Source organism: Opisthocomus hoazin, chromosome 7, assembly GCF_030867145.1.
Source record: "Opisthocomus hoazin isolate bOpiHoa1 chromosome 7, bOpiHoa1.hap1, whole genome shotgun sequence".
NCBI lineage: Eukaryota > Metazoa > Chordata > Aves > Opisthocomiformes > Opisthocomidae > Opisthocomus > Opisthocomus hoazin.
This window is the reverse complement of record NC_134420.1, coordinates 36,900,624-36,916,939: the sequence shown is the minus strand read 5'-3', so window position 1 is coordinate 36,916,939 and position 16,316 is coordinate 36,900,624. Positions and strand designations below refer to the sequence as shown.

At 40.8% G+C, this 16,316-nt stretch overlaps 1 protein-coding gene across 25 annotated transcripts in view; it reads left to right on the top strand.

The window, feature by feature from the left end:
• GPHN (gephyrin) overlaps positions 1 to 16,316 on the top strand; it is a 347,846-nt gene that overhangs the window by 183,937 nt on the left and 147,593 nt on the right. For 12 of the 25 annotated variants that reach the window (XM_075425604.1, XM_075425610.1, XM_075425625.1 and 9 more), the window contains one exon: positions 10,143 to 10,181. The exons of the other annotated variants lie outside the window; for them this stretch is intronic. In XM_075425604.1, the coding sequence (XP_075281719.1) occupies positions 10,143 to 10,181 (39 nt within the window). The remainder of the gene's footprint in view (positions 1 to 10,142; positions 10,182 to 16,316) is intronic. 25 annotated transcript variants of the gene reach the window in all.

The window sequence follows — 16,316 nt, the reverse complement described above, 5'->3', positions numbered from 1 at the left end:
GGGAAAAAGAAAGGAAGCTTAACCCAATAACCTCATGGCCATGAGCTGTAATACGAAATGACTGTGTGATTGCTGTTAAAGTAGTTTGGTCTTTATGGCTTCAAATTAGATCAATATGAACTTTTAAAATCACATACTTTTTTTGTTTTGCTTATGCTCACTAAAGGGCAGAATCAATACTGAGTGCCTGAAGTGTCTATTTCCATAATTTAACATATTTAGATTTCTCTTAAGTACTCATGTGAGTTTTCAATTGCTTAGACTTTCAACTTAGAGTTGATCTGAGTTCATTGTAACATGCCTACAACACTTTTTACTTATAAGTGTGTTCTGTCAACCGTGGCTGCAGTTTAACTTTTTTCCATTAGGCATCTAAAAGTATTTATGAATTTATTATGTAACATTTGTATAACTAAACAAACATGTGAAGAAAATGCTCCTGTACGTTGCTTCTGGTGGTTTTGGATTATATGCTAGAAACCTTGAGTAACTAAAACCTAAGGGTCTGCATATTAAAAAACGGGAGCAGTGTAAGATGACCACAGTGTGCTAGTTAGTGAAACTGAATTTGCAGATGATTCACTGTGCTAAAGCAACACAAAAATGAAAAGTGTGTTGGTTGAATCGGTCTCTTGCAAACTAACTTAATGGTTTTGGAGGTTGCGTTCCCAGCGCAGTGTAAAAGGAGGACTGAATCTCTGCTTCAGTTTTCCTGATTTGTTACCTTTATGCAGGGTTGAGCCTAGGAGGTAGTGCCAGAGGAAGCATTGCAGCTAGTGACCAAAATTAACCACAGATTCTTAAGTGGTGTTGGGGCTCTGCATATAAGCACCTAGTAATTTCCTTACATTGCTTCATTGCTGTTACCAAACTAATGATTTAAGATAGGTGGTGATGATTTGTTTGATTAGTTTTGATGTTAATGAGCCATTTTAAAAATTATCTGAGTTGTTGAAGTGTCTTTAGATTACATAATAAAAACACATTAATATAAAAATTATCAGTAACTTGTTCTGTAGAAAAAATGCATTGTTTTTAAACATAATAGGTATGCAAGACTTCGAGTACTTACAACGGAATTAAGTGTTCTGACTGTTCAATTATTCTCATGCTTAAAAACAATTTATATAGGACAGTATTTACTTTTCACTCATTTAGTTGGATTAACTTGCAAGACTAAACTTAAATCACAGAGGAGAGACTGAATCCCAGTTTTTGTTACAAAGTGGCAATGATACGGTTTGTTCTTATGATAGGATTTATCATTCATTCAAATAAATGTTTTTAAAGGAAGAAGATTAATTTGCCAGTATGTGTCATAACAAAAACAGAGGAAGAAGCATGAGCTTTGGCCCCATATTTTGTGTCTTTTGGGTCAATGAGAGAATGAATTCAAAATGGAAAATTCATTATGTCAACATGAAATGTGCAATAGCAAGCCTTCAGGGAAAAATTGCATTGATGTAGGAAATGGTTTTAACCTCTTCTGTGTATTGTGTTTGTCCAACAAGCTCTCCTCTCATTACTGAAATGATTATGAAATGCTGTGATCATGACATTGTGCTATTGAGATGTCATCTTTAAGACATGATTTTAGAACTGGTAATAATTGAATCTGATACTGGAAAACATTTCAGCATTTTTCCTGAGAGTAGGCAGAGTAGTCCCTTGGGTCATATTTCAGCTGGAATGATTCAGTCCTGCTTCTCCTTAATCCTCCTGGACTTTCAGTTAGAAAACACGTTTTTCTGCTTTCCATCTGAGCTTGGATACATGCTGTACGAGATAAAGCTAGTTCCTGAGAGTATTTACAGCCCAAAGAATTAATGTTATTTGAATTTTGTAATTATTGATGAAATTAAAGTGCCTAGCATAATATATCTATTAAAAATAGCTTCTTGAAACTTCAGAAATGTATGATTAAATTTCAAAAAAATTACTGAGTTTCCCTACTCACTTTGCCTTTTGAACTAACTATCAGAATCATACCAGGTTGTTGCAGTTATTTCAATGATGTGTAATGACTTTTTCCTTGTAGTGGAATAGATGATTTTATGGGTATTCACAATATCTGATTTTCCTTACCTATGTCTGGTCCCTAAAATTGTAGTCAGCGGGCGGAGAGAAGCTTGTGAATTAGTTACTGTGATTCACATTTTGAGGGGTGAGGGTCAATTGAATTAAACAGTGTGAATATCCTTCGCCTTCTTGTCTGTGTGACTAGAAGTGATGAAATGCATGTAGATATTTAAAAAACAAAATTCACCCAAGGAATGGCTGAATTTGAAGGAAACTGCCTTGTAGATGCTGTTAGTGAATGCTGCAATTCTTTATCTATTGTGGCAGTTGATGGTAGTTCACATTTGGACTAAAGCCAAAGTGTAGGCTGAATTTTATAGATACAACCACTTTTTTGACTGTCTTATTTTGCCTTGAATTTATGGGGGTAGTGTTTAAATCCATAATGGAAATGCTCATTTTTTCCTCAGAACTGCGATACTTGAGTGGTACACAGTTACACTTCTTACAGAATGCTAACGATAATATACATTATCTCTTGTGAAAATATTTAAATAACATGGCAGCACTTTTATCTATCACTAGGTAGCCTTTGATATAGAAATGTATCTCCTCTATTGCTGTTGGTTAATACAAGGGAGAAAGGGAAAATCTCATGAGTACAGGTGCTCTGTGCAGTTTTCTATCTTCTGTCTTCTCTATTTTTACATTTATTCTTTTGCAAAATTATACATCCAGAAAACTGACTTGTCTCCCCTGACAGAGTCCTCTAGCTGTTTTCTTATCCTTTATCTCTAGAGTGGCTTGCAAGTCTTGTTTGTCCCCCTACGAGACTAATTTTATGTACTCAGATGACAGCAACAGAAGTAAGCTTACTGCGCCTCAACTGATGCTAGACATCCTTGAGGTGTGTTGCTATGTGTATTCACAAATCGTTCAGCCACACTGCAGATAATTGTCAGTCCTGAAATTTTAAGATAAGACTTTAGAAGAAGCATAGAAGAGCTCTCTTCCATCGTGTAAAACCAGACAGATGTTTCCTCACAGTCTTCCTCCTTTTCCAATGCTCTGGAAAAATTATGAATGCTCATTTTGGTTCTTGCTGATTGTATCCTTCAATATTTGTACTCTTTTAAAATGTATTTAGAGACATGCTTGTTTTCATTTAATCTGACAGTATATGCATATTTGTTCTTTCATGGAAGTTCTCTAGTCTGTGAAGAGAAATCATCATTCTCTGGAACTCCCTCCTATTTGTCAGCATTTTTCTGAAAAAAGCGTGCTCGGAATGAACAAAATACTCCAAACCTAGCCACACAGAAGCTGTGTCTGGACAGAAGAATTTCTCTATTCTGCCATGATATAAAGTCTTTGTATGCTCAATGCAAAATTGCACCAGCATTTTTATAATCATTACCTACTGCAAATTTTCTGTCACCTGGCTTCTCCCAGTTCACTAAGGTATCTTTCACTATTGCTGTTTCCCCAAGTTTCTCCTTAGAATTTAGTGTGAATTTTTCTCCAAATTCCATTTTATTTCTATAGACCATTTTAATGTCTGTATCCTTCCATTTTTCTGTCCCACGTAGTGTTGACAACCCTCCTAATCTCTGTTATTTGTAATTTTCATGTGTTCTGTTTGTTTGCTTTCCCTTCAAGTTTGTTAATGAACTAAGATGCTTGTGACACAACAGCATATGTCATGTTATAGCCGTATTCTCACAGCAACACGTGTTCCGCCAGATTAACCCAAATCCACTGAGACATTTCAAATAACAACGTCCGTTTATTAGGCAATAATTTAAACTAGAAATAGTATGTAGGTTTCTTCATCCTCCCTGATTCAAAGAGTGCCTTTCCAGAGCAGTAGAATTTCTCGTATTGTTCATTGTGGGCATGGGAGTACTCCTGTTCTTCTTCAGCAGTATTCAGTTTTTCTTAGTGCCATACCAAAAACGTCTTAGTATTGTCACTGGGCCAAAAGACACCTTTCCCCCCCCCCTCCCACAAAGTGTTACTTCAGGATGGCTCCATAGTTAGGAAGAATGAAGTCTTCATCTCCCATGGGACATCAGTCATTTTGTGGTAGGAATACTATGAATCACAGAATCACAGAATCACAGAATAGTAGGGGTTGGAAGGGACCTCTGTGGGTCATCTAGTCCAACCCCCCTGCCGAAGCAGGGTCACCTACAGCAGGCCGCACAGGACCCCGTCCAGGCGGGTCTTGAATATCTCCAGAGAAGGAGACTCCACAACCTCCCTGGGCAGCCTGTTCCAGTGCTCCGTCACCCTCAGAGGGAAGAAGTTCCTCCTCATGTTCAGACGGAACTTCCTGTGCTTCAGTTTGTGCCCATTGCCCCTTGTCCTGTCACTGGGCACCACTGAAAAGAGCTTGTCCCCATCCTCCTGACACCCACCCTTCAGATATTTGTAGGCATTTATAAGGTCCCCTCGCAGCCTTCTCTTCTTCAGGCTGAACAAGCCCAGTTCCCTCAACCTCTCCTCGTAGGGGAGATGCTCCAGTCCCCTCACCATCCTTGTAGCCCTCCGCTGGACTCTCTCAAGTAGCTCTTCATCTTTCTTGAACTGGGGAGCCCAGAACTGGACACAGTACTCCAGATGAGGCCTCACCAGGGCAGTGTAGAGGGGAAGGAGAACCTCCCTCCTCCTGCTGGCCACACTCTTCTTGATGCACCCCAGGATCCCATTGGCTTTCTTGGCAGCCAGGGCACACTGCTGGCTCATGGTCAACCTGTCGTCCACCAGGACACCCAGGTCCCTCTCCGCAGAGCTGCTCTCCAGCAGGTCCACCCCAAGCCTGTACTGGTGCATGAGGTTGTTCCTCCCCAGGTGCAGGACCCTGCACTTGCCCTTGTTGAACCTCATCAGGTTCCTCTCTGCCCAGCTTTCCAGCCTATCCAGGTCATGCTGAATGGCAGCACAGCCTTCCGGTGTGTCCACCACACCTCCCAGTTTGGTGTCATCAGCAAACTTGCTGAGGGTACATTCTAACTCTTCATCCAGGTCGTTGATGAAGAAGTTAAACAAGACTGGGCCCAGTACTGACCCCTGGGGGACACCACTTGTCACCAGCCTCCAACTAGACTCAGCGCCGCTGATGACAACCCTCTGAGTTCTGCCATTCAGCCAGTTCTCAATCCACTTCACCGACCACTCATCCAGCCCACACTTCCTCAGCTTCCCTAGGAGGATATCATGGGAGACTGTGTCGAAAGCCTTGCTGAAGTCAAGGTAGACAACATCCACGGCTCTCCCTTCGTCTACCCAGCCAGTCATGCCATCGTAGAAAGCTATCAGATTGGTCAGGCATGACTTCCCTTTGGTGAATCCATGCTGACTACTCCTGATAACCTTCTTTTCTTCCACTTGCTTCATGATGGCCTCCAGGATAAGCTGCTCCATCACCTTTCCCGGGATGGAGGTGAGGCTGACCGGCCTGTAGTTCCCTGGGTCCTCCTTCTTGCCCTTTTTGAAGATTGGAGTGACATTGGCCTTTCTCCAGTCCTCGGGCACCTCTCCTGTCCTCCAGGACCTCTCAAAGATGATGGAGAGTGGCTCAGCAATGACATCCGCCAGCTCCCTCAGCACTCGTGGGTGCATTCCATCGGGGCCCATGGATTTGTGGACGTCCAGATTGCTTAAGCGATCCCTCACACAGTCCTCCTCAACCAAGGGAAAGTCGTCCTCTTTGTAGGCTTCTTCTTTTACCTCCGGGGCTTGGGATTCCTGAGGGCCAGTCTTAGCACTGAAGACTGAAGCAAAGAAGGCATTCAGTAGCTCTGCCTTCTCCGTATCCTCCGTCACCAGGACACCCACCTCATTCAGCAGCGGCCCCACATTGTCTCTAGCCTTCCTTTTGCTGCTGATGTAGTTGAAGAAGCCCTTCTTGTTGTTTTTGACATCCCTTGCCAGATTCAATTCCAGGTGAGCCTTGGCCTTCCTTGTCGCATCCCTGCACGCTCTCACCACGTTTCTGTACTCTTCCCAAGTGGCCTGTCCCTCTTTCCACATTCCATGGACCTTTCTCTTCTGCCTGATCTCCGCTAGAAGCTCCTTATTTAACCATGCAGGTCTCCTGCCTCCTTTGCTCGATTTCTTTCTCAGGGGGATGCATTGCTCCTGTGCATGGAAGAAGTGTTGTTTAAAGAGCGACCAGCACTCATGGACCCCCCTTCCTTCGAGAGCCCTGGCCCACGGGATTCCTCCCAGTAGCTCCTTGAAGAGGGCAAAGTCAGCCCTCCTGAGGTCCAGGGTTTTGATCCTGCTTATCGCCCTGCTTCCTCCACGCAGGATCCTGAACTCGACCATTTCATGGTCACTGCAGCCGAGTCCACCTCCAACCTTCACATCCTCCACCAGTCCCTCCTTGTTTGTTAACACGAGGTCCAGCAGCGCACCTTTCCTTGTTGGTTCCTCCACCACTTGCATCAGAAAGTTATCATCGATACTCTGTAGGAACCTCCTGGATTGCGCCTGCCTAGCTGTATGGTCTTCCCAGCTGATGTCAGGGTGGTTGAAGTCCCCCATGAGAACCAGGGCCTGTGACTGTGAGGCTGCTTGCAACTGCCTGTAGAAGGCCTCATCAACCTCCTCCTCCTGGTCAGGTGGCCTGTAGTATACACCCACCGTAATGTCACCCGTGTGAGCCTGTCCCTTAATTCTAACCCACAAGCTTTCAACTTGTTCCTCATTGGCCCCCAGGCCAAGCTCAATGCATTCCAGTTGCTCCCTCACATATAGAGCAACTCCCCCTCCTCTCCTTGTTGGTCTGTCTTTCCTAAAGAGTCTGTAGCCATCTATGACAGCATGCCAGTCATGCGAGTTGTCCCACCACGTTTCTGTGATGGCGACCAAGTCGTAGCCGTCCTGCTGTATAATGGCTTCCAGCTCCTCCTGTTTATTGCCCATGCTACGTGCATTGGTGTAGACACACTTGAGCTGGGCTGTCACAGCTGAAATCCTACAACCTCTAGTTACCTAGGCTGTTGTTTCAGTTTCTGACCCTTCCATGTTCAAGGTACCCTCCAACTTAATAACCTTAGTAACCTTTTCCAGCATTTATTTTTGTAGTCTATTTCAAGACTGTAGTTTTCCGTATCGTATAGAGGTCTTGCTGCCCGTTAAGTTTGATTTCTGTGAAAATTAAGTGTTCTGTGTATATATGATGTCTGATGCTGTAAGTTGCCATCAGACCTTTTGAGAAATATTGTTCATCTCTTAGAAAATTGTGTTTCCAACCCAGCTTGCTCTTAAAGGGTCTGAATCATGAAACCTTGCCAGGTGCATCTAGGCAACAGATATGCTTAAATGGAATAGACTGCTCTGTGACAGACTCCTTCCAAATTCTATGCTACTCTGTCAGAAGTTTATCAGCAGCTCTATAAGGTACCAATCTCTTTTTCTTAGTCCTCCAGACAGTTCCTAGCTTATATGATTAGGTCTTCACCCGGTCTGCTTTAATTTTTCAGTAAATTTATTATTTGAAATGCTGTATTTGGTATTAAAAATCCAAATAATTTGTGTGTCTTATTTAATTAAAAATTCTGTGATCAGATTTTAAATCTTGTATTTGGAAGGCACGTTATTATAGCAGAATTTATATATTTAGTTGCAGAACATTCTTCACTAAGCTATTACTAGTTTCTTTGAGAAGCAGCAGTATACAGATCATTTGCACTACACAGTATACAATCAGGTTACAGAAGCACCTGTGTCTTGGGAAATTCCAACCTCATTTAGCTGACTTATGAAGTGCTAAAAAGTGCACTTTCTCCTCTCTTGAGTTTCTTGGGAAAGCTTGGTAACACGCCAGCATCACTGAAGAGCTTGGTTTTGCTGTCATCAACTGCAGTCACTGCATGGAAATACCTGCGAGCTGCCAGGACAGCTATAGTGAGAAATGTGAGAGGGGAGGAATCCAGATCCCATTTCAGCTCCGTTTACTTGAGTATCAGAGGTTACACGAAAAAAGAAAAGATGATGTGTCAAAAATTGAGTGAGTTAGTCCTTTTAACATAAGCACACCAGAACAGCAAAATGACTCACTATTAAAATAGTTTATCATTAAAATTACTCTCTCATTTGCTCCTTGCCCACTGTGTAGGAGGTCTTCCAGCCATTAAGTGGAAAGAAACCAGAAGAGTCTTGGAAGGCAGCTGGCTTCAGTAGTTATTCTTAGGATTATAACTGGTCCTTTGCCTGCTTCTGCTAATTGGTACCACATGGAGCAGTGAAGCTTTAGCAAAATGTTAACTCAGTATAAGAATCAGAGTAGAAAACCAAAATGACTATTGTCACACTCAGGCGTGAAACTGTTATCAGTTATCGGCAAGAAAATAGTTACTTTGTGACCTTAATTTGGAGTATCCATAGATATTTCAGTTTCGTGTCTCATCATGCATATATTCCTATTCCCAATTATTTTGTAGTGAGAATACCCAAATTAATAGTGAGGTGCATAACCTACTGTTGGTTTTTGATTATTGAGATTTAAACTTTCACTAGATTTAAAAAGTCCATCTTTTCTTCCACACATAAACATTTTCTTCTGGCTCGCTGAGATTAGTTTGTCATAGTTCATTTTCATTGAGCTTTGGAAGATCTTTCTTTGGAGAGAAGGTGCTGGCAATTTTGTTCTCAGTGTGGTGCAGCTAACTAGTTGCTGCTGGCCACAACATCACAGGATTTGATAAAACTGCCAATGCATGCTCTAAGTACCTCGTACTTTATAGTGATATCTGCTCTGGTTCAGTCAGTGTATGCTATTCCTGGCTGGTTTATGCACTTACTAGTCATATGATGGAAATCATCTGATCTCCTCTGCCTACATTTCCTGTCATTCTGTTCTAAGCCCAAGTAGTAGTGTTTGATACAGGGAAGTCTGGATATGGAAGAAATTCCTTTTCTATGACCCCAGTTTCTAAATCTGAGGTTATATTAGCCTCTGTTATTCCCGTGCCTTGCTCAGCTGGAAGGAGAACGAATGACTGATACCCAGAGGATGAGTATGTATGTTGTTCCATCAGCGTAGCATATTACTACTATATTCCTTAAAAGCTTTGTTGTGTATGAGTACATGGCAAATTTGTATGGACTCTGTGTCTGTGACCTTTCCACGTCCTAATTCAGCAGTGCACAGCAGAACTAATGATACCTTTATTGTGTCTGAGTTTGCAGCAGAGGGAAGAGTTGGCTTGTTGTTGCATATTATTGCCTTGTCAAAATAAGATGTAGGTCTTCGGTGTTACCAATAGGAAGTTAATGTGCAGCCAGATAGGTACATACACAATGTGGACTTCTAAGAGGACAGAAATAGTCAAGTTTGATTCCTGGTTGGTTGACTTTTAGTTACTAGGAAGATACTTGCTGAATAAAAGGACTCATGACTAAAATAACAGATGAGTTAAATTACTGAATTTTATTAATTCTGGGATTTTCTCAGTTCTTACATTCCAGAGTTCATTATCTGTTTCTGAAATAGAGTAGCAGCTAAGATTTCTGGAACATTTTTTAATTTATTTAGAAAAGCAACCATGTTAAAAACATAGTCTTAAGCTAAAGAGAAGAGGAGATTCAAGGTAAAAAAAAGGTGTTCATAAGTTTTGTACTTTTGCAGCTTTTGCTGTAGAAGAGGGTTTCCCCACAAGACTTAGAAGATTAATCATTTTCATTGGAGTGTGGGTGTATCTAAGCCAGATTCAAACACCAGCCTACACTACCAATGAGTAACAGTTAATGGCTTCTTCAGTTTATCTCACAAATGGCCGGCAGTGGCTAATGGGTACTCCTGTTCATCTTCACAAGCTATTTTGCAGTGGATGTGGGAATGAGCTCACAAGACCATCCCCTTTCCCCTCTTTTACACCTTGTGCTAGAGGTAAGTGTGTTTTCGGGGAATAAGGGTGGGATGTCATGAGAAAAAAGTGATGTGGGCTTCTTAAATTTTTCGCAAACCTCAATAAAGGCATGTATCTGGGGATGGGCAAAGATTCAGATGAAGTCTTATTTTTTGCCCAAAGAGGTTACCCAGTCCTAAATTGACATGCTTTCCTTGAACTGGGAGTCAGAAATCCCTTTTCTCTTCTGTTTTTCTGCTGCAGAAATTCCCAACATTCCCATTATGTGGGCTCCAGAGAGGGGTAAGCAACATCTTCAATCCCACCCAATCATTTCCAAACTAATTCTTTGCTAGTATTTTTTTGCTTTTTTAATCATCATCTGAAACAGTTTTTAGACACGTTTTTCCCATTTGTTTGATTTTCTTGTGGATTCTCATATTTTTGTTTTATAGGAAGGTCCCATGGCCTCCCCAAGTGCTAGGGTCAGACTCATCTGCTGTTTCCATTTGTGTGCTATTCTCCTGTGGATTTTCATGGTTCACTCTGATCTAATGATATTACCAGAGGGTGAGCATCTAGATTCTTGGGACTATTTCACTCATGGTATCTTAAGTTACTGAAAAAACACTGCCATCCTGCTGTGTCCTGTCAATCAATTGGCAGGCTTATGATTTGTCCCTGCTGACAGTCACATCTGATCGTTCATGAGCTTTGGTCTTTTGCTGCCTTGCCTGTCTAGGGACTGCCTGGCATTCACTGTTCTCTTTTATTCTCTCTACCTGCTGGCTGTGTGGTGTTGTCCTGAAATCTTGGCCCTTTGCCTGACTGTCTGGCATTACCTCTTGACCAGCTAATTGCTTGACACTGACTACTTGCTGCCCTGTCCATCTGTTGAGCAGCATGTGTTGCCTCCTTGTTGTCCTTTCGATCTGATTGCACATGGGCATTGGCCTTCCGCTGCCCTGTATCCCACTCCGAGTGCCTGGCATCACCTTGCTGCTGAGTGCATCTGCTGACTTTGCGGAACTGCTCTTCTGCTGCTTGGCTCACCTGCTGACTGTTTGGTACTGCTTTTTCGATTTGCAGAATGTCTGGTATTTGCCTCCTGCCTTTTCACCTGCTTCTTGATTATAGTGTCGCCTTGCTGCTCTCTGAGTCTACTTACTCACTGGTACTTGCTCTTTTGCTGTCCTGTCCACTTGCTTTTATGCCTGGCATTTCTATCATATTGTCCTGCCCACCTGCCTAGATTTTATTTTAAATATGCACCAGTCTGAAAAGAAATCAAGAATAATTGTAAGGAATGGGGAAAAAAACCAGTCTGGCTCCTTCATGATCTGATTCTGTTCGACATACCAGCCAAAAACTGATTTCAGTACCAGCATCCAGCTTTTTCACAGAACTGCTCAAAACTCTTTCCCTCCTTACAAACAAAAAAGCTGAATCGTATTTGGTCTTTGCTTCCATCACTTCATTTGATAAGTGTATTACAGTGCAGTAATACTGAATTCAGTAGTAATTAAGTACTAAAACACACCACTAATATTACATATGGTAATTCCCAGAATCCATGGAAGGTAGGTAATAACAGTGTTGTCTCACAAACGGAGTTCATTACCTGGTGTGCAACATCCAATACACACACAGAGCCGAGATGTCACTTTATTTCATGTCTGTGCAGAGATGGGTGCTAGGTGGTAACTTCACAAAGCCAGCACACCCAGTTTTACAATGACATTGCATATTTATACAGTTAAAAATGTTAGTTCCACCTATTAGCCATGCCTTCCTAACTATGAGTGGTTAGGTCGCTTCTCGCTTCAGTTTACACATACAGTACTCCTAAAATTTACTATGCATGCTCAGTGAATGAGGGTCTCTGCTTGGGCTGGGGTCTCCAGCTCAGGGGGTGTGATTTTTAGTATTATAACGAGGATAGTTCGTTTAAGGGCACTCTTAATCATTCTTTTGCTGATGGTTCCAAACTGTTAAAAAACATCTTAGTTAACTTACATATTCTTCCAAGATACACTTCATTCGCAAGGACAGTAGTTCCTGGTTAGACGCTCTGGTATCAGCCGCTCTTGTCAGCATCTTGGCCTTCTGTGAATCCTAGACTACACATTCTAGCTAAATAATTAGGTCAGACTGACCTTCTATGCACACTTGTATAATGCTGAGTTCAATACAACAGGGGAAATAAACAGTCTGTTGCTGAGGCTCAGAAAGATTAAGGTTTGAATGTAGAGCTATGTTCAGTAAACACAGTGGATCAAAGATGCTAAATAAGAGATTTTACAGGTCTCTAAATTTAAAACACAAGGTTGCAGCTAATCTAAAAAAGCCATTGGATCAGTACAGTATTACCAGACTGCACTGTGTCCTAGTTGCTGCTTGCTACTCTTTCTGTACTGGGAGAATGATCAATTGCCAGTTTACAGAAACCTTTTGTCACTCTCACAGATTAAGAACAAGGACTTGACTACATCTGTAAGGTCCACAGTAAGGCAATAAATCATTGTCATAGCTTAGAGTAAGAAGCAGGATTTCTTGCCTCTTTTCTTTAATTCAACTCGCTTGACCTTTCTTTTCCTAGCTCTGCCATGGTTTCTACCTTATTATGAGTGTTTGTGGTTTTCATTACGCTTTTGAATGCAGTGCCAAGTAGGAACCGGAGACAATATTCTGTCATAATGAACCCTACCATCATTTCATAATTAATTTTTCCTACACTTAAAATGGTTGTGTTTAATACTCAGAAGTTTAACCTTAGCTTTTAATCTCTCCATAGACAATATTATACTACTACTTTTGCTGTCATCAGAGATACCCTGAATGTGCAACATAAAGTCTAACCGTAGAGGCAGGGCAGCATCCCTTAAGTCAGTAGCCTCTTTCACCTGCATGAGACCAGCTGTGGAATCAGAGAGAGACACTGTGGGAGAGCACCTTGACCCCATGCTCCCAACACCAGCTTGCCTCTGTGGAGGATGGCTCCCGGTGTGGCAGACAACGCTCCGAGGAAGAGCCAGTAGGAACCTTCTCCCAGGTTTCACATTAACCTCTAGAAATCCAGTAAACTTGTATCCTGCTCCAGGGAACCGGAGGACACAAACGTCTGCCTTTACTCTCTTACGGTCTCCTAGGCTCTCCTGTCCTCTCTCTTCTCAGCCTTTCCAACCCTCCCTTGCTCCTCCAGGCATATTTTTTTCACATTTTTCCAAACTCTGAAAGACAGTAGGCTGGCAGTCTCTCACTTCCCACCAGCTTCACTGTGTTGAGGGCTCTGGTGACAAGAACAGATCTCGGTGGCAATTCTCTTTCTCCAAGCTTTAACTCCCAGTGTTACTTTGCTTCCCTAGACTGTTGTTTGGGAATTGGTGTCGGATGATGGAAAGGAGGAGGAATATTCACTCTAGCACTGCAGGGCTGCAGGATGCTGCTAGAACTCACTTCTTATGCCAAGAACCATAAGTCATTTCTCCATGTATCATTTTAGTTACTTTTAATATAGTTTTTTAAAAGGTAATATGGCCTCAGAAAAAACAGCTAGTTTTCAAATTATATACAGGCTATATAAACCTTAAACAAAATGTGGAAAAGCATCAGAAACTGAAGGAAAATAAACACAATGCTTTTTCTTGAATGTATGTCATTTTCTTGGTGGAAAATTATACCTGCTGGATGCGCTGCTGTCTCGGACAGCTTCGCTGAAAATATCCAGGTAATTCAGTTTTCCTTCTGCAGTGATCAAGTTATGGTACAAACATTTTAATCAGTTAAAAAGAAAAACCCAAAACTGTTTTAAGTTGAAAGAATACATTGTAGCTTTTGTCTTATGATGAAAGAAACAATGGAAAAATTTGCAGACATAACCCTGGGAATAACATCATATCTATCAGATCCCTGGAACAATGAAATGCAACGTTTTTTTGCCTTTTTTTTTGATGGGTCTTTTTGTTGTAGTGGGGTTTTGTTTTGTTAAGGTATTCTTTAGTGCATGTATCTCCTGTGCACTTTCAACAAAAAAATAGCTTCTGGAACAGTCATGAAGATTACAAGTCTTTCCAGCTTATAGAGTTTCCCTTTCTGGGATAACTAAATTTGCTGTTGTCAGCCTAATTGTATCTCAGTTTTACTTCCTCTTGTTAGACTTCCTTATTATCTCTGATAAAAATACTTGTTAACATTTCTGATAGTCATTTCCTGAACTACTATGTCTAAATCCTACCAATGATTTGTCAGGAGAGTCTTTTTCTTATATTCTCTTCTCACTTCAAAGCACTATTTAAATTCCACTATAATTTTTACAGTTTGCTTTCTTTATTCTTCTCTGTTTTCTGAAGGTATCCTTTCTGATGATAGCATCGTAGCATCAAGGCAGCTAATTACTTCAGTTGTTTCTGAAGAGAAAACAAATTCCTAACTAATACAGGTCTTTTGTTCTTAAAAAGAAAGACAGGTATAGAATTATTTTGTTACCCTTGGGATTTGCAGAAGATGTTCCACTGCCCTGATCCACTTAATCACTGCTTTCAGTTTCAGTTGAAGTTTTCCATTTTTTTAAAAATAATGTGTCTGACAGTGATTCATATCAACTTGGAATTCAGATTTTATTATGTCTATATGTTGCTTCTGGATCTAGTTTTGAGAAAATTATTTATTTAATTCTACACAGGAATGCCTCAGATGAAAAGTGTTGTGCTAAAGAACATATATGCCTTTTTGTTCATGCGTTGTCATCAGTGATGAGCACTTGCTGTCACAACTCATGCAACAGTTTGCTGACAGTATATTGATACCAAGCAAATTTCAGTGTGTCACTACTGTTATCTCTTTACTTAATGGGTGCATAGCTTTTGTTGGAAAAATGAGGAGACAGATACACAAAGCAGATGTGAGAAGCAAGATGATACTGGTTTTACGTGATTACTTCTGAGCATTGCAATTTGTAACCCATGATTTTTTCTTTTATTCTGTTGAATATATTTGGAAGACTTAAACACTCCATCCTCTGGGTTCCCTTTTCTTAAAAAGTCCTTTAGAGTAGGAAAAAGTATTTACATGGTTATAATGCAGTTTTAAGTGATTCCTTGATAAGATAATATACATGACTTAAAGTTAGTGAATTTCCTTAGTAAATTAAACTGATATATTCACTGGGTTTATAAATGGAAGAGTACCCAGTCAGCCATCCTTCAATGACTTTTGCAGAATTGTTCCCCCCAATATGTTTTTCTGTTGTTCTGCCCAGCCAGGTTTTAGATTTTGAATTTTCTGGAGCTGCTTGCACTTCACTTTGGAGTTCAGTGAGTTCAGATAGATGTCACGGTTCAGAAATTTTATCTGAGACCGCACCTAAACTTTTGTTTGATTAGTCATTTACTGCTCTCATAATACATCATAGCAACACTAAATAAGCTTTGCCACCCTTGCTGTTTGCTTTCAGGAAATATTTATACACCTTGATTAGGCTTTTTCTTTTAATCTTTTTGCAGATAGACTGCAAATAGACTTTATGAAATAAGCTTTATTTTGTGTAGTGTTGCCATCATGTACATCACTCAAGTGGCAGATTTTGCAGATTTTAAAGATGAATGAAACCTACACACTGCACCATTTTTTTTCCTGAGTTTTTGGCCTACAGCTTCCTTTTCAAGAGTGAAAAATGAGTGGGTTTTTGCCACTTTTTTCTACAAGCTGACCAGTTCTTTCTTTTAAACCAAATAGTGCTTACGTCTCCAGTGGTGTACAGAATTGATCCATGAACAGCAAGGCCTAAAACTACAGTCTCTCTCAAACTCTTCTACAATTCATGCAAGTTTTACTGATTTCTGCTGTTCAGCATTGGTGGTTCCAGGGATGAGAGGAACAGAGAAAGGCGCAAAGTTCTTTTAGGTGCCTTTGTCTCCTGGGGATTTTGTTTTCTGCAGCATCCTAATGAGAAGCTGCTATTCATTCGTCGTCGCTCTTTCCAGGCGAGAGGGAGTCTGTAACAGCAGATTTTTCTTTTGACTTTTTTAAGCATAGTAACAGTGGATTTACTAACCTAGCTGGAACTTTTGGGTTTTTCCCAGTTAATGGCTTGTCACATTGCTAAGGTAGCTTGATATTTTCACCAGAAATGTTTTGTGTCTGTTTCTTTTCCTTGTTAGCTTTTTTAAGATGAGGATTCTTTTATTTAACTCATGTAATATAATATTGGGAAGCTAACCTTAGGTGCACATGATTTCTATGTTGTTCTGAATTACTGTTGTTCATTATCCATATACATTATATAGAAATACCGGTGTCTGATTTTTTACTTAAATTAACCTGCTTCGAGCTATGATGTTTGCAGTTGCTGTTCTCTGAATCACTATTGCTGTGGTAGTGAGCTGCTTAGCAATTATTGCAAGAGTCCAGTCCTGTGTACATTTTAAGTACACAGAGGAA